The following is a 19,353-nucleotide window of genomic DNA, read 5'->3' as shown; positions in this document are numbered from 1 at the left end:
CAGTGAACCGTCCTAATAATTCGCCATATGATTAAAAGATGACAAAATTTCATTCTCCTGAACAACTTCATACTAGCTTCTGTAACTTATATGATGGGAAAATATCAAGTATTAGCTCAATATCTTTGATACTTTTAAAATTGCAGGCCTCTTTAATATTGACTAATGTTTACATTTTTTACCAAATGAGCCTCCCCAACCAACTTAAGACAGTCGTCTCTCCTCTAATATGGCAAGCACAACTTTGAAATCCTGTGTTTGGCACTAACCTTTTCTGTAGAGTTCAAATATCTTATCAACTCCAGTGTATCTTGTATATTCTCCCATCTATAGGCCTCTGAAAATTGCCAAGAATTAAATGCACAGCAAATGTATGCCTCTTTTAGGTATATTCATCCCAATGGGTACACTAGATAAAGCAACCACAATTGTTTTCCAGTCATTTAGCATATAGCAGACCCTTTCTGAGCAGTAACCATGTTAGCTGCTATTAAGGGAATGTCAGAATAGTATTTTTAGAAATAAGTGTGATTTCAAAATTTCTCAAAATAATGCCCATTTTGATGTCCTTAGTTGACCATGTGGGCAGTTCACTACCATTTTCAAATTTTTACCATGCATTCTTATACTTCTGAAGATGATGTGACAGAAAATTTGGTGTTGTTGCTCAGATTCCTTTCAGAGTCGTGAATTTTTAATGCATCATATTTAAAGTTCAGGTAGTTGTCCTGCCAAGATGGAGTCTTGTTCTACATCTTAGTGTAATCTTGGAAGTAAATTGGAAAATGAATGTCATAAAATCACTTATTCAAGAAAATGGTGATTTTTTTGAAATGCAATTCTTAATCTGACAATAAAAATACTTTAAATACCTGGAGGTCTGGAGTTTTACTGCATGAAGATGACAATGTTTTTCTATCATGTTATGGAAGACTGCAATGTTTTTGCGTAGATCCAAAAAGCATTCACAAAAGAAGATATCTCATAAAAGATAACAGTATTTGAATGGTATAATTATTGATTTGCAAAACATATATGAGAGAATTTGAAAGACAGTAATATTTCGCTATGATAGTGTTACTTCATTAGCCTCGGCTAATGATAGATACAGTACTATCTGTTTGTCAAAATTCTATCATCTTTTAATAAATTTATCACAGGCATGATTTGGCTATACTCTTGCCAATGGTTGAAACTAAAATAATTTTTATGTACAAATAAAATACTAATCAAGATGGTGAAGGTAAGGCTGGTAATAGGCCCTGGTGATGTTTTGCCATCTTTTAATCATATGGCGAATTATTAGGACATGGGTTCACTGTGCAAATTCTAAGTTCATAACGACAGATAAACTGTCATTAATCTTTCAATGTCCATATCTTGTTATGCTGCAAAATGTTTTTTTAATTAATTAATGATATCTTCCTTAGGACTCACAATGTTTCAAGTTTGTGATGTGTTATGCAATTAAAAAAAAATAACATTTATTATTCAATTTATTAGACAACATTTTATAATATGTTACAATGTATTTTCAGAATCTGGGGTTGACACCAGGACAGAAACTATGCTCAAGTCGCTGGAGGGACCTTACAAGAGTTGGGGATCATACAAACTAATGAAGAAGCTGGACCAAGCACTACCCATGATGTGGAGGATTTACAACCTTCAGAAACTCTTTGAGAGGATTTGAATGCCACTGCAACCGTGTTGGGCTGTTCACCTATCAAGTATGTGAGCCCTAGGGACCAGGCATCCTACATCTGGAGCAAGGTAAAGAAAATGGAAGCAGCTACACAGGGAATATTAAGTCTCTTGAGGGATGCCCCTTCAGACATGGACGTTGACACAGATACAGGAAATTGTGAGAAATGCAAAGACTTTGATAAGTTGGTCGACTTACAGGTGGAGACGTGCAAAGTGTCATCAAAGAAAGAGAAAATTCTAATGTTAACCCTAGTGTCAGATAGCTGGAGCAGACAGAAGACTCGAGAAACGAAATTCTCACTCTATTCCCACAATTTGTGCAGAATTAACCCTTTCGTTACTATATTTCTGACCAAAATACACCCCTTATGTGTTTCAATTAATTTCTAACGTAATCATAAATTTAGTCTGGTTTCATTAAACAACTATAACTTTTTTATTTATGAATATATTAACGTGAATTTTGGAAGATAATTTAATGAAATGTTCTCAACCAATTCTATATTATAATTTTTGTCACAAAGTGACTCTAATTGCAGGTAGATACAGGTAAATTCAACAAAATATAAAATTATTAAAATTTTGTTCAAACATCGCTATAGAAAATGGGTTATTAGCTAATATTCAATTGGGTATACAACAAAATTTTACGATAGAATTTGTTATTCTGGGTAACTTTCTGATACCCATAATAATATTTATGGCAAAATAGGCCTTAATTTTATTTAAGGTTGTGGGAAATAACAAACTATCCTTTCTTTCGCTTTGTTTACGTTTAGCGTAACGGTTCGTTTCCGCTGTAATGATTTCAAATAGGCTCATTCGAAAAAGTAAAAATAAATAGTCTAAGGCTTTACTCTCCTGGGAAAGTCTGTGGCTTGGTCCAGTTTCTTCAGAAAAATCACCGAAAAAAACAGTTTTTAAATTTTCACTCCATTCAGGTGCTAATTCATTTTCTTTATCGCTGTCGGAGCTCTCGGATTCACTGTTTTCACTTTCGGAAAATGAAACATCAGATTCATTATCAAATACCACATGCTTTTTTTTTTCAGTCATAGAGTTAGATTTATGAAGGTCTTCAGTAGAAAATCCTTCGAATTCTGACTCACTGCTTGATATAATGAAATTCGTATCCATTTTTTGTCAGAATTACAAATTTTGAAAACACAATAGGAACAAATTTCAGAAAAAAATCTCCCAAAATTCACGGAATTAAAATTACACTTCGATTGTTGTACAAAACTGTAGTTGAACTGTTTACGAAATATAATACGTGTTTTCACGAATGTACTAAAGAGATTTGCTCTGATATTCTCATTTAAATATGAATAGGTAAATTCGGGCGGCTTTGGGCGATTTGGTATCGAAAGGGTTAATAGGATTCACATTTGTGTTGGACCTAAGTATGTTTTATAAATATTTAACACAATTTATTGAGTTGGGCACTAAAAGTTTTTAAATAAATATATGTTGAATTCTTTATGAATTCTAGAAGTTTAACATCCGTGTTTTATGATGTGTGGCTCTGTACATTATCATGTAAAAACGTGGTTACGTCCGTAGTAGTTTGCCATTTGTTGAATCAATGAAAACCCATTAATTTAAGAGACGTTTATTTATACTACACTGAATAAATCACTGATGGATAATGCGCTGTGTTGTATCCATGCTTTATGAATAAGTTGACCGTGTACAAAGCGCTGACAACAAAATTTCTAAAAATTCACGACTCTGAAAGGAATCTGAGCAACAACACCAAATTTTCTGTCACATCATCTTCAGAAGTATAAGAATGCATGGTAAAAATTTGAAAATGGTAGTGAACTGCCCACATGGTCAACTAAGGACATCAAAATGGGCATTATTTTGAGAAATTTTGAAATCACACTTATTTCTAAAAATACTATTCTGACATTCCCTTAATAGCAGCTAACATGGTTACTGCTCAGAAAGGGTCTGCTATATGCTAAATGACTGGAAAACAATTGTGGTTGCTTTATCTAGTGTACCCATTGGGATGAATATACCTAAAAGAGGCATACATTTGCTGTGCATTTAATTCTTGGCAATTTTCAGAGGCCTATAGATGGGAGAATATACAAGATACACTGGAGTTGATAAGATATTTGAACTCTACAGAAAAGGTTAGTGCCAAACACAGGATTTCAAAGTTGTGCTTGCCATATTAGAGGAGAGACGACTGTCTTAAGTTGGTTGGGGAGGCTCATTTAGTAAAAAATGTAAACATTAGTCAATATTAAAGAGGCCTGCAATTTCAAAAGTATCAAAGATATTGAACTAATACTTAGAAGCTAGTATGGGGAGGTGAGCTCGGACCCTCAAGGTGATTTGACATGGAAATGACCATAGAGCAGAGGCAATAGGTAGTAATTGTAGGGTCTCACGGAGTCAATCATTTCCTTTGTTTGGACAAAGTATGCCTGTAAAGCAATTCCAACAGGTGGCCAATTGGCCTCACCACTGAAATGATGATGATGTAAACTGAAGTAATTCACCTTCTGAAAATTGGATAAAAACTGGATGCACAGAGAACCACTGGTTAAACCCTGCCAAAAGCTTTTGATTAATCCAAGTGGGTCAGTCTTCAAAACAAAGTCTATCATTCACCCCCAACTCTCTCTATGATGGATGTATCTGCTGTGAGTCATACAACCAGCACGTTCCTGACCACACTATTGATAACAAAAGCTAACCTCCTTGAAAGGATCTTTACCAAAATATTAGACTCTGCATGAATAGAGTTATGAACTGGAAAGTGCCAATAATGCTTCCTTAGCAAGACACCACACATCCCATAACTGGTAATGTTCCCAGTTGGGATAGATACTTGCCAAGGGAGGGGTAAATAAGCATGGTGTATGTCCAAACACAACTACTCCTGTATCTCAGTTGCCATTATTGGGTCTTCGCAGCACAATATTGCTACTAAAAGTTCTAGCATACCATTGAGGTAGGCACCATTGCACGCCATTCCAAACAATGGAAGGGCAGCTGGAAAGCAGCATCCACACACTTGCTCGTTTGAGTTTGTTAACATGTTCCATCTTTAGCGCTTGGGTTTATCTAAGAGCTTTCATGCCATGCTTAAAAACATCAAGTCTGATATCTAAAGATTTCTCACTAATTTAAGTGTTAATTAAAACTAGACAAAGTTTGAATGTGGAGGTAGGAATTTCAAATTTGGTGTTGCCACAAGTTAAGTTTTCATTGCAGTGTTGCCATTTATTCTGGTCAGCTCTGATTGAGTAGACCTACGGTCAAAGACATTCCATTTATGACCATCCCTACTGCTTCTCAATAACAAGACAACATTACTTGATGTATATACTTTGGTTTTTTAAGATAGTAGGATAAAATGTGAGGGAGACTTGGTTGCTAATTCCAGCAAGTCGAGCAACTGCATGAGAGAGATGAGAAGAGAATGGCAGTGACATGATAATACTGATTTTATAAGCATGCCTACCTTACCTTTCTGGTAATGCTAATGAAATGAAACGGTGACACAACTAGGAGCATACAGCACCCACATTGACAAAGCAACAGATATATTAGTGTGGGGGTGGGGAGGGGGGATTGTTTCTTTTTGACTAATTGCTTGTAGCCCAATCATGTATTTGACAACAGCTTGGAAAACAATGTTGAAAAGGAAGGCAGTGAATATACAAATTTTATTTATTGATTTATGATTTCTCAATAAGCACCAGAACTGCAGATATACAGATGAAAAAGAATTGAAATTCAATGATGTTCATGTCTTTCTCAAAAGCCTTTATGCAGAAACAAAGGAAGAAAAACTGCCACAAGGGAGGGTTTACTAAGCTCACCCACTTGGCCACTGCCCATCTCTTCACTGTGGCCAGTCTTCCACTCAAAGAAGCCTAACAGATACTGTTATATATTTCAAATGCAGACACAGGAATTTAAAACTCAGGTAAAAGAGTCATAGCTTACGCAGGAGTTTAATAAAGAAGGGTAAATGTGTGTGAGTGTGATGTGCTGGTGATCCAATCAGAAGTGTCATGCAAAAACCAGTTTAAGCTCTGGCCTTGAATCATAGGATTCTTGACAGCCTTAATCCTAAAGGTGTGTAAAGAGACACACAAAAACTCTAAATCCTAATGGAAAGTGTTATATAAATAATCTTCTGGATGCAGATACAGGAATTAAAAACCAAGAGAAAGGAATCATAATAGAAGAAGGTCATACGAAGTGGGGTAGCCATGATAATGAGGATGCGGCAGACTGCAGCGGTGGGGTACCTTTCTATTAAACGATGATTCTAGAATGGAAAATCTACTTTCAAAGAAGTTGGGGCATGCCGGTTGTTTGTCTAGGTTAATTTCAAGAAATAATGCACCACTGGAGGAGGACACCGTAATTAAGAGTGGAAACAAGGGGATGTGGAACATCAGGTATGAGCTATTAGTAACTTTGGAAGAAATAAAAAGAAAAGTGAGAAATGACAAATTTATTAATGAGACAAAAAGAAAACTGGCCAACAAAAGGAAATAAAGGAAGGTCTGATGCAAAGAACTGCCAAGATGTGAGTGTGTACTCTATACGTTATGGTACACTCAGAGGGTGGCCATACCACAGACATTACAGAAGAGAATGCTAAAAGAGTTCCATGTGGGACACCCAGGTATCTCTAGAATGAAAGCGCTGATGCAAAGTTTCGTATACTGACCAAGTATGGACAAGGAAGCTAAAAACCTGGTAAAAGGCTGCAGAGGATGGGCACTGGCAACAAAACTACAAAATGTGAACCTTGGCCAAAAGTGAAAATACCACGGTCCTGATTTGAGATACTATGGAAAAGAAGATGCAGAAGTGGTAAAAACTGATCTCAAAATGAAGATGCTGCAGAAAAGACTGGCTCAATCCATGCAAACATGGACTGGACAATGATGCATGGACTGGATTGGATATAAATTACATGTTGTTTACATAAATGGCCTTGAGCCGAAACAAGAAACTACTGAAGTGAAAAACAATTCCATCACTGGTTAGTAAGCCAGAGGAATGGTAAGTGAATGAGGGGGGCTTCATTTAACACACAATCCTCACCCCCACTGGACTATACAAGAAATATTTCACCAAAGCTGAACACCCCAATCTACACTATCCCAGAAAAATTAGGGAACAGAAAGCAAGGGCAATATCCCTCTTAACAAGCATGGTTGGCTGTGTTTGTTACAAGTCTTTGAAGCAGAAACCCTGAATCTCTCCTTGCCCACATTTTTCACAGAAATTCAAAATTAAATATCATCTACATCAACCTTACTTGACGAAGAGGGGCTGCAAAGATCTTGGGCACTAAGAAAAAAAAAGAAAAAAAAAAGGGCTTAATGCCACCTGCACCCCCCTTTTCTCTCTTGCTCAAATTTTTTAGGAGGGAGGAAAAACAATGAATAGCAATTAAGTAGTGTATTCAATCAACTGTCAGCATCATCATCATCGTCGTCGTTAAACGTCCACTCCCCATGCTGGCAAGCCAGAAGGCTGCACCAGGCCCCAATCCATTCTGGCAAAGTTGGGACCGGGTGCAGCCTTCTGGCTTGCCAGCTCTCAGGCAAACCATCCAACCCATGCCAGCGCTCCTTGAAATCTATCCAGGCACAGATGTGGCTGTGTGGTTAAAAAGGTTGCTTCTCAACCATATGGTTTTCGGGTTCAGTTCTTACTGCAGGGCATCAGGGCACATGTTTAGGTCTCCTTGTCATGCAATTTTAATTGTCATTCATTCCCAAAACCATGTCTGGATTGGTGACAGGAAGGACATTCCATTGTAGAATATCTGATCCTTAAATTCTGTCTGACCCATGTAAGCATAGAAACGGATCCTTAAAACGATGATGATGTGGTAGTGGTGACCTGTGTTCCTCTATGACAGAAACAAAGAACAGAGACCAATAAAATTAAGACGAGACCGAAACAAGAGTGGCCGAAAGAAATGCAATTACGATACCTGAAAGAGACTGATGTTGTGCACCAAGTGTAAGAAGGTGTTTTGATTGTGTCTGGTCCTGAACACAAGCCAGATTTATTTCTCATACAAGCCATAACCCACAAAGCATTTTACTAAACAGGAGAGAGCCGAGCAGACCCGAGTAATTGATACGAATATAAGTTACAAAGAAGAAAAAGAAACGTTTACCAAGTAAACACTGGTAAACGGTTACTAAGTAAATACCGATAAATTAAATAAAAGTCTCTTTCAGGTATCGCAATTGCATTTCAGTAGTTTCTGATAGACACTGAAACAATCTGAGAGTACCTATCTACATGGTCTACCATGCAGTCAGAAATAGCAGCCAAATCACACATCATCATCTTGGGCACCTGGAATGCCTTTCGTTATAGGTCTACACAGAATAAGAGTTGAAAAAATAACTGCAGATTGACAAATGTAACTGAAACTAGACCCCCGACTGTTTAGTCTGAGATCAGCTTTATGGATTAAGCCAGGGGTGGGCAAACTTTTTTGATCGCGGGCCGCACAGTGCGTCTTTGGAACCTTGGCGGGCCTCATTTATAAAAATCAAGTGAAAATATTGTGAATTACCGTACAGTTACGAAGTATCTGCATAGAAGTTGGGATTCATAAAAGCTCTCGGCGGGCCGTAGTTTGCCCACCCCTGGATTAAGCAATGCTAATAACCAAGGTAACTCGACTTGCTAGAAATAAAAGCCAAATCACTCCCTATAATCTTAAAGGAAGGAAATCTTGGAATATAATCCTGGATACTTTGTTTGAAATAAGATGGGATAGTCATGGATGGAACATTTTTCACCAGTGACCTACTCAATCAGAACCGACTTGGGGCAAGGTAACAATAACTACATCTCCACCGATCACAAAAGCACTATTATTGCTATACCACCCACAAAGACTTCAACCGGTCACTTGACATGCTAGAAACAGCAGCCAAATCTCTTCTTAACCATATTCGATGTGATCCTGAGCGTGTATGGTGTCACAGCAAAAAGCCTTTCAACATTTATCCTTGCTCCATCAGAGCTTATCAACAGCAACAAATATCACCATCACCCGCGCCGTCTTGCGTTTCTAATCAACAGCAAGCGACCAGGTTTCGTTGCCATTTTATTATCCTGCCGATAATAAAGAAGACACAAACACCAGTGGAACTCCCAGTGAACAACAAACACAGTCGCTCACAGCGCAATAACCACCACCGCCGCCGATAAAGCTAGACATAGCAGCCAACTCTGCAATGTCCTTCACACCATATCCACCGTCATTTATAACAAGGGAAGGCACCAGCTGCCTAAAAAGACTGGATCTGAAGCGAAACAATGGTGACGGACACTGACTGGAATTATAAACAGAAACCTATTCAGAATTTATCGGATGAACGAAGGCGACTTATGCGCTCAACGTGCTAGAAACTGCAACCAAACCTCCCTCAAATCACACCGCAGTCGTAAAAACAAACAAAAAGGATAAATAATAATAAAGTCCTAAATGGAGTAGTGACCATCCCATCTGAAATAAAGGTCCACCAAATTTGAGGTCACGATCAGAATGGCTTTAGCTACGGGTCACATTCAGAAGGCGACAGGGGCAACTCTGTGTTTGTCGAAATGACGCACGCGTTACACAACGATGGAACGAAATCAGCAGAAATGAAAGAATTCGCTTTGAACAACATCGAGTAAAAACTGAAGCATCAAAAGAGAAATAAAGAAAAATTAGGAAACGTGGGAAGTTGAAGGCTGCTTGCTGCCAGCCGATTCATTTCTTCATAACATCAGCAGTCAAAAAAAGAGAAAAGAAAAGAAAAGCTGTGCATGGTGGATAGAGAGATAGAAAGAGAGATAGGTTCCCTTACTTCTCACACTAGCAAGACAAGTGGTTTCTCGCTAGCAGTCAACTTGTACGAAAAATTAGCCGCTCCTTTGCTACTTACAGTTGCCAAATTTTGTGTTATATATATATATAACCCGTTGGCTAGTTAGGCAAATACCTAGCTTACAAAATTTGACCAGCTTCTCGACCGTTACAGATGAAAAATGTTTCCATTACATTTCAATCGGTTTTCCCCACATTCCAAGATGTGTACCAAGTTCCAGTTGGATTCGAACACTAGCAAACTTTATATCTAACCACTGGGCAGCTTACCGTTCGCTCAATAAAATGTAATACAATAAACGTTAGCGGAGCGAATCGGAGATGAAATATTATACATGGTAGCATGCAAATGTTGAAAGATGGCGAAAATGTATTGTCGAGTTCATTGTTTGAAAGAAAACTGGGTACGTTTTAAACAGTTAACATAACTTGCACAGGAGAATTTAAAAAAAAAAGATTATTAATTAAACCCTTTTAGGGTGGTGAGTTGGACAAAATACATATTTCTTTTTCCAGCCCTATACTTTGTCTTTCATCCTCTCCGGGTCGATAAAAGAAAGTACCATTAAAATACTGGATCGATTACTCCTGCTAAAATTTGAAGTTGGTTTAATATATTCATTTTCCAGAATGAAATCAACTTTCTAGACATTAACAAAATACAATGGAATTGTACTTGCTTGTAGTAGATGTACTCTTTGAGTGTACACACTGGAACAGTGAGAGGTCACAGAGATTTTAATCGATTCCAGTACCGGCCTCCTGCTAATTTTTATCCGTCTGGACGCATTTCAATTTTATTCGATACACCTATTTTCACCCCTTATGTATGTATACAAACCCATTTCTGTTGGGGGTGAGAGAAAGAATCTATCCAATATCCTGTGTTTTAGAGCTTTCCACCATCAGTGAGCCAGCAGCTGAGATTCTGTCTCGGCCAGTTGACCAGTTGTCATGCGCTCAAGAAGACTCTATGTAATTCTATTTGTTAGAAATCGTAACAACATCGCCCTCCTCATACCACATCCTGCACTCAGGTGGAAGTCCTCTGATTATAGGACCGCTCGACTAGACTTGATGGGCTCTGAGGAACGCGGGGTCGCGTAAAGGCACCCACCCTTTTTAGCTTGCAATGAAGGGAGATACTGAGAAAGCGTAGCAGAGCAGTGGAAGACGGGCTTTTCTTCAACACCTCACTGCTACTACTACTACTACTACAAGCCACCCAGCACAAGTAGGGGAGACAGCAAGAATAACAAGTGTATTTGCTGGGTACGTGGCTAGTCTAGATTCTTGGCAAGGGGGTTGGGGTAAAGGGCGAATCCCTCAAAGAAAGAGCTTCCTTCAGAACACGAACCAATGAAGATTCGTCTACGTGGTCGTTCTAGCCACAAGAAATACCAACCAAATATCTGCAAATTCACAGCCTGACGTCATTTGATAATAGCTGACCCAGAAAACAACAAAAGCTACAAAGGACAAAGTTCAATGGAAAGAAGATCGGATCGCACTAATCGAACGAGGGCCAGGGGGATTCCACTACCAACTTGACAAGATACTGTTCATTACAAGAAAAATGCCATCAGCTTTAATTGTTGTTGTTTAGCATCCCATCTATGTTCTGGCAGACCCTGCAGATGTGACCATTTCGTATTTTTGTTCCAAACAGTGGTAGACCCTACAACTACATTCTCCAGCGTACGCATCCACCCACCATTTAAGACGGTAGGGTGCGGCATTTTCAGATGGGAGAGACGAGGAGGAAATTTGGCGGAAATCTAACAGCCCAAAACAAACGATAAAATTGATTTTATTCAGTGTCCGAATGGAATTTGAAGTGAGACGGAGACATCAAAAGAGATTTAAATATGCATTCGACTCGAGACCCGACAAGTCACAAGTTTTTAGGCTAAGAAACGGAGAAAGAACGAGAGTAAATCACACTAGCGTAGCCTTCCGTTTTCTTTCCCCCGGAGCCCACAAAAACCACATATTGCCTACAGCAGACCCCAAGTTGTGCCCCTTTAAAAGGGCCGACCCTTTCTCAACTACGCTAGTGATTAGGCGACATTTATTCTTCCTACTTTTCGAATGATGAATTAAAGAGGCAACGTAAGTGAAGTGTTGTAGGTTTTAATTGAAACTCGGAACTGCCCGACTCCATTCACAACAGATTGGTACCACTTAAAGAAATCGGAATGTTATTAATTTTGTCGAGTTGAAATCTATGGATTTCAACGAGAAGTTACCTGGACAACCTTCATGCATTTTCCCATGTTGTGGAACTAAACGCATCCCTCGCACGCATCATTGCGACATAAGATCCAATAAGGGAAAAATTTTATGGTCGTTAGAGCTGCTGGAAATAGAAGCCAAATCGCCGGGACACCGTAATCCCAGATACAAGCCCAAAACCTTAAAAGAGGTTACCACCAGTGCAATGCCATTGTTCACTGGGATGCTCAAATGTAGACAGCCACCCCAGATGTTATTTGACCAGCAAATACACACATCATTTCATGTCTGTCTTTAAATACTGGCATGGGTTAGACGGGTCGCCACGATCCGAGTTCTTATTTTGGGATTTACTGTTCAGAGATTGGTGCTTGAATGTGTCATTTAAGGCTGAGCTTCTACAGCTGGGTGCTCGTCCCATCGCCAAAATGATATATTTACCCATGGCACCAGCACTAAAAGGACCTCACAAAGCTACGCTCTCTCCATTCACGCCGTTTTACAAAGGAATATACACACATACATAAATATACTGATATGTATGTGTAATATATGATGTGCGGTAAATTCAAAAATATCCCGCCAAAATGTAGTAATGCGAGTGAAATACGAGACAAGCTACCAAAAGTTTTGTAGCCGCAACCATTCAGGTTATATTTCCAATCAAATTATATGTATAAATGCTTTTATTTTGAATAAAAGCGAGCAACTCTTAGACAGGAGACAAGTCTCTGGGGTTATTCGGGGAAAATACTCCCCCCTCACAACATTTTTTTTTTTTTTGAAAACCAAACAGGAAGAAATGTTAAGTGGGATTAAGAGAGATTAACGAGGCACTGACATTGTGTGTAAGATGAGTGTTGAAAGAAGAAAATAAGAGAAAGAAATGAGCGGCGGAAAGTATGAAGAATTTCAGACGTTTGTGCATTTGTGTTTGGTTGGATGAAAGGGCCCGAAGGCTAGCAAAAGGTTCTTCAACCGAATATTCACACATTATTTATAATCTTATGTGCTTCGATAGCCACTGTTTCAAAAAAGAATTAACTATATATGCCTGCATGTACGGAAGCATATATATATATATATATATATATGCACATGCTCATATATTTAGACGAAATCTCTCTCTCTCTCTCTCTCTATATATATATATATTATATAGAGGGCAGTATTACACATAGACGTCTCACGCTAGGAGGGACTATATATATATATATATATATATATATATATATATATATACAGAGAGAGAGAGTTAATTACATAAACAAGAAGAAACAGAAAATACACGAGTAATTCATATAATCTTATTATTATATAGGCGAAGGCGCAGTTTTGGAGAGCTTATGAAACTAATTCGATGTGTGTCTTTTACACATGCGTATAATACACGCATTTCTAAATATATATATATCAGTTAATGAGTAAAGAAAAATCGTCTTTTAAATGCCTAAAGACAATAAACAGTGACCAGATAAAGGAGTATAAATGGGGGCGAGGTGGCAGAATGGTTAGCAAACCGGGCGAAATGCGGAGCCGTATTTCGCCTGCTGAGTTCAAATTCCGCCGAGGTCGACTTTGCCTTTCAGCCTTTCGGGGTCGATAAATTAAATACCAGTTACGCACTAGGGTCGATGTAATCCGTTTGTCCCCTCTGTGTTTAGCCCCTGGTGGGTAGTAAAGAAATAGGTATACATGAGAGAGCTTGGCCGGGGGGTGACCGGCGAATGTCAATCGAAGTCTCAAAGGAGATTCGGTTTTGGAGTCAGTGACGATCGAAACAAAGATCGTAGAGTTGAGGACTCATCACTCGTTTTGAATTATACAGATTACGATCTTAGATTTCGCTTTCTGGAATCTCATTTTAATGGTATTTTTTGTATAAAGCTTGATTGCAACCGAAGTGAGGACTTTGGCGCTCAACTAACTCAAACCCTGCAACGGTCAGATTAGCTATTCGGAATTTGAACTGCTAAAGTGTACGAATGTGCGTAGAGGAGGAGAAAGGAATTGTTGGAGAGGAATTCTCGATTAATACAGAGAAGTTTATTTGTTCGAATCAAAGAGTTTCTCTCTCTACAATCAAACAGAGAAAATAATCCGAGGAGCGAATAATCAGCTTCGAATTCAGAGAAAAGCAATCTGACCTAAACTGACGATTTATTTTTAAAAAGTTTTTCTTTCACTTGTTTTCCCTTAAAATGTTAGAATGAGAAAATAGAAACCGAGTTTCTGATCGGTCCTTGCTGCGAACGGACAGACTCGGTGACCATTTCGGTATGAAGCAGAGTCAAAATACAAATTCACTGCTCGGATGTAAACTGATGAAATCCTTAAGCATTTCGATCCAACAACCGAACGTGTGCAGGAGCCAGTGTGGTCGCTCGCTGCCAACCTCCTCCGTGCCACACATGTGTTTCTTCTGCGACATAGATTTCCTCAATAAACAGCCAGCCATGTGTCCAACGGTAACAAAATGAAACTGAGTTTTGAGAAGCGATTTTCTCGACCAGTTCTACAAGGAAGGGACATATTTCAACGGCGGTGATATCTCAATACTAGACATAAAACACTGCGGGGAAAGGCTACGGAGAGAGAGGTTCGAGACGTCTGAAAATCGCATTTGAAATCGCTGCTTCACACAATCAGTGGAGCAGCCGAGACACGAGCGAAACGAACGACGGTTTTTCGGCGACCATAAATACAAATCTAGCCAATTGATCGTGCCAAAATTACGGATTTGAATTGTCCAATACTTATAGTAACAACTGGAATAAAACCAAAAGTATTAACTCACCTCCTCTTGAGAAACATCGCTAGTGTTTTCCTCTGACATTATTCAGAATTCCAACAAAATGGCGGCAAAATGGTTAGCGGGAAGGCGTTAGCCAATCAACATATTCGATTTATACGTTGGTTAAATATTTCCTAACGTTCATGCAAGACGCAATCTGATTGGACCACTCAATTACTCCCCCTCCCACTCCCACCAAGCTGGCTTTCGGTATTCCGTGATTTCCTCTCGTCAAACCTTCGATGTTTGATGTCTGATCCTTGAGCAATTTATTAATTAATTAGGAGCTGTTTTATTGGAGAGAAAGCAATCGACCTACAACATCTTTTTATGTCTTTCACGTATTGTTGATATCTTCAAACACACAACATACTTTTGTACTAGAGAATTAACTATAAGAAAACATTCTGTTGTGTCTGGGGAGAGGCATTTTCTTTTTGTGCCTTATAAAATTGAAAAGGTTGCAAGACGCAACGAAAATTTTAGGACAATAAAAATAAGAAATAAGTGTAAATTTTATCGGTGAGTGTGTTACATTATAAGGCACAAAAAGAAAATGACTCTCCCCAGACACAACAGAATAAGCTTCAACACACGAACTCATATAAAGAATCTTGCAAACCAAATATAAGAAAACGTTTATGAGTTTACTCTATTTTTGTTGTTCATTGTTTGAGATGTACATCCTAGAGTGTTTATAAATTGTCTACATTTGACGGGTATAAGTCAAGTTGACAGGCAGGGTTTTTGGAACATTTAAGTTTATCTGCACGAATTTTATAGTAAGGTTAGAATCCACTTATCGGTAAACGTTTTGTTTGTAGTCTTATGCTTGCTTTAAAATTAAAATCTCAAACTACAGACAAAGATATATTAAATTTGTGGTGTAATATATGGATTCACAGAATCGTGTGGCTATCACAGAAAGCTCCTCTAGCGGATTCAGCTAACAGACCACAAAGTAAGCCAATAGGGAGAAGTCTAATGCAGAGTTCGGCTATATATGTTTCGTCAGTAAATCATAAATACGAAAGAGAAATATAAACTAAGTTACAGAGCAATTAGATAAAGGTAGTTATGGCTAATGTACAGGGTAACCCCATACACCGGCTATAGCCTCCTTTAATTACACACACACACACATGAAGTTAGATAAGGACGGTTATCTAATTTTATATAATATACTGCTCTATAACTTAAGTGTGCCTCTTTTTCCGACGATATATATATATATATATATATATATATATATTCTTGTTTCAGTCATTTGTCTGCGGTCATGCTGGATCATCGCCTTTAGTCGAAGAAACCGACCTTAGGACTTATTCCTTGTAAGCCTATTGTGATCGATTTAGTCTCTGGGGGTTCGCTTGGATATTCACACATTCTTGAGGACCTCTTGATCAGACAGGCAAAACTCCTGAGCAAAAACAGTCTGACACGTCCAAAATTACAAAAAGAGAAAAAAAAGCATAGGTTTCTACTACAATGTTGAGCAGTTTTCCTTCCGACAATCAACACTAAGCTGGGATGCTCATATATAATTATAAAGAGAGAGGGAAGCGCAACGATGTTTACGTAGAGGTGAATGCATACTTAGAAGATAACTACAAATATTCTTTTCTTCTCAAAGCACAAGGCCCGATTTTGGGGGAGGGTGCCAATCGATTAGATCGACCTCAGTACGCAACTGGTACTTAGTTTATCGACTCCACCGGATGGAAGGCAAAGTCGATCTCGGCGGAATTTGAACTCAGAACGTAAAGACAGACGAAATACCTATTTCTTTACTACCCTCGACAAACGGATTAAGTCGAATATATCGATCCCAGTGCGTAACTGGTACTTTAATCGACCCCGAAAGGATGAAAGGCTAAGTCTACCTCGCCCGGCGTGCTAACGGTTCTGCCAGCTCGCCGCTTCAAGTATACTACAAAGAATGGCTGAACTCTCCAAGATATCTGTTAAAAGAATAATTTAGAAGAATGAATAATTTTTATATTTAGTCGACTTTAATATCAAGAGTTATCTTTCTTTAAATTCGCGCGTCCGCATTTCTTTTTTTTTTTTAAAAGGTCATGGATGGAAATAAAGAAAAAAATTGTAATATTAGCAGCAACATGCCATGAGCTACTGAAAGGTAACGTGTTTTAGATAAGAAAGGAACTGGACACCTTACAAAGCGTGAAGAGTGGTTTTAATAGGATAACTGAGAGCAATTGAAATCTGTCATCTTTTCGGTTTGAACGGCAGTTTTTAAAAAATAATTTCCACGTAACTAAACACTTTTAAACTTCGTATACTGGTAGAATGTGTTTATAAAACATCTTTTTCTCTTGGCTTTATTGAGAAAATTCTATAGTTTATAAGATATTTGTTGTTTTTTTCTCCATTTTCTGCAGTTTCAAACCAATCAATGACGTCTATTCAGGTGAAAACATTCTGTGCCGTATGAATATGTCCCTCGTTTAAGAAACAGATTGGATTTATTTACATTTGTGAAGAAGAAAAAGATACCCTTCCCCGCACCCCTAACCCTAGCCCTAAAACAGATTGAGATGCAATAGATCGATACTAGGGTCATAATTATGGGTGACAATTTCATATGACACCGCTAGAAAAACTGCCGTTCAAACCGAAAAGATCCGGGAATGAACAAAAGGCAATTTTAAATTAGAGCTCAGAATCTCTCTATCTCTATAGACTAATAGATAGATGGCTACAACAAATGGTTTGTTTACGCTTCCGTAATCTGGCGGTTCAGCAAAACTTAAATACTAAACCCTTCAAGGCGGTGCTCCAACATGGCCATAGTTCAATGACTGAAGCAAGTAAAAGTATATATATGTATATATATATATATATTTATATTATATTGAGGGTACTACTATTCGTAGATACCAACACGCTAAGAGGGACCAATGTGGTCAAAACTACTGAAAATAAACAAAATTTTACCGAATGCCAAACTTCAAAACACATCATTTTAAAAAAGAATTCTTTTTTAAAATCCGCATTGGTCCCTCTTAGCGTGTTGGTATCTACGAATAGTAGTACCCTCAATACAATATAAATATATATATATATATATATATATTGATAAAACGGTAAGATAACAAAAGAAAGAAAGAGACCTCAATATTATGTAAATAGAGGAAATTTATCTATACAATATGTTACATTACTCGGTAGTCAAGATAAAACTCTGAGTTTCAGATGCCGAAGTGGAAATCCACAACACCATCTCTTCGGTTATCTGGCTATTTGAAATAGTTTCAAATAGCCAGATAACCGAAGAGATGGTGTTGTGGATTTCCACTTCGGCATCTGAAACTCAGAGTTTTATCTTGACTACCGAGTAATGTAACATATTGTATAGATATATATATATATATATATATATATATATATATATATAAATGTTATATATCTGTATATATATATATATATATATATAACATTTATATATATATATACACAAATATAGGAAATACATTTTATGTATGTTTATGATCTATCCATATATATGTAGGTTTTTGATCCAAGCAAGAACACAGGACTCAAAGCATCAACACACACACACACACACACTGTGTGATAATGTAAGCAGTATGCGTGCGCGCAACGACTCTAGTATAACTTCCGGGTCAGGTCGAGATTATGAAAAAAAAAAAACGCCAAAACCCTTGAATGGGAGACACGAAAACCGTGGACAGGACTTAAAATATAAACTCTTTCATTTTTAATATATGTTTAGATATTTCGAAATGGAATATTTTCCCATTAAATATCATCGTTTTCATGGTTTAATTTATAGCAGAATTTTCGCAGACAGATTATTCTATCTTTTTATTTCCTTGTGACATTCGCTGCGAGTTTTGCTTGTTTCGCTTCTCAGTCGCCACATACTTAGATTGGACACATCACATACACAACGAAATATATATATACACACACACACACACTCATATTTCTTGTATATATATACATATACATATTTCTTATATATTTATATATATATATATATACACATACACACGCATATTTCTTGTATATATACATATACATATTTCTTATATATATATATATATATAATATGTATATATTTATACATAGGAACACGCTAACGATCACCATGTTATTAAAACGTATATCTACACGAGGAAATTCCTGAAAGAAAATAATTCTATATACATAAAGGAAAGTAACAGTATATACATACATACACACATACATACATACATATATATATATATATATATATATATATATATATATATATATATATATATTGTATATATATATATGTATATATATGTGTGTGTAGCAGAAAAGAGTGTTTAAAGCTGCAGGTGAAGGAGTTTCAAATCCAATCGTGGATCTGGACGAGCCAGGAACGGTATGTTATTCCTATACTAATTGTTGTGTGATTGGAAACGGGAACAAATGTTCCAGTTGTTGTCTGATTGTTTCAAAAAAAAAAAAAAAAAGCAGTTAATATTACAACTAGTTGTGATTTTATTTAGTACAAATTCGTAGTTCTTGCAGATTTTCATTACTAATATATGTATACCCACACACACACACGCATTTATTAGAATAGACTTCATCGCCTTTTCCCCATGTCTTCCAAGGAGTAATTATGAGATACTTGGACTAAATTGTTGAATCCATGTCTTTTTTTTTTTTTTCATAGGAAATCTAATTGATATTTCGTATGGTA

The 19,353-nt window shown here is 37.4% G+C and overlaps 1 protein-coding gene across 1 annotated transcript in view; it reads right to left on the bottom strand.

The window, feature by feature from the left end:
* Positions 1-14,792, bottom strand: part of LOC115223629 (protein DEK-like) — a 41,462-nt gene extending 26,670 nt beyond the window's left edge. The window contains exon 1 of the mRNA XM_029794299.2: positions 14,634-14,792. Coding sequence (XP_029650159.1) covers positions 14,634-14,672 — 39 coding nt within the window. The 5' untranslated portion in view covers positions 14,673-14,792. The remainder of the gene's footprint in view (positions 1-14,633) is intronic.
* Between the last annotated feature and the right edge of the window lie 4,561 nt (positions 14,793-19,353).

The sequence above is a fragment of the Octopus sinensis genome, linkage group LG23, assembly GCF_006345805.1.
Source record: "Octopus sinensis linkage group LG23, ASM634580v1, whole genome shotgun sequence".
NCBI classification, from domain to species: Eukaryota; Metazoa; Mollusca; class Cephalopoda; order Octopoda; family Octopodidae; genus Octopus; species Octopus sinensis.
This window is presented reverse-complemented; position numbering and strand designations above follow the sequence as displayed.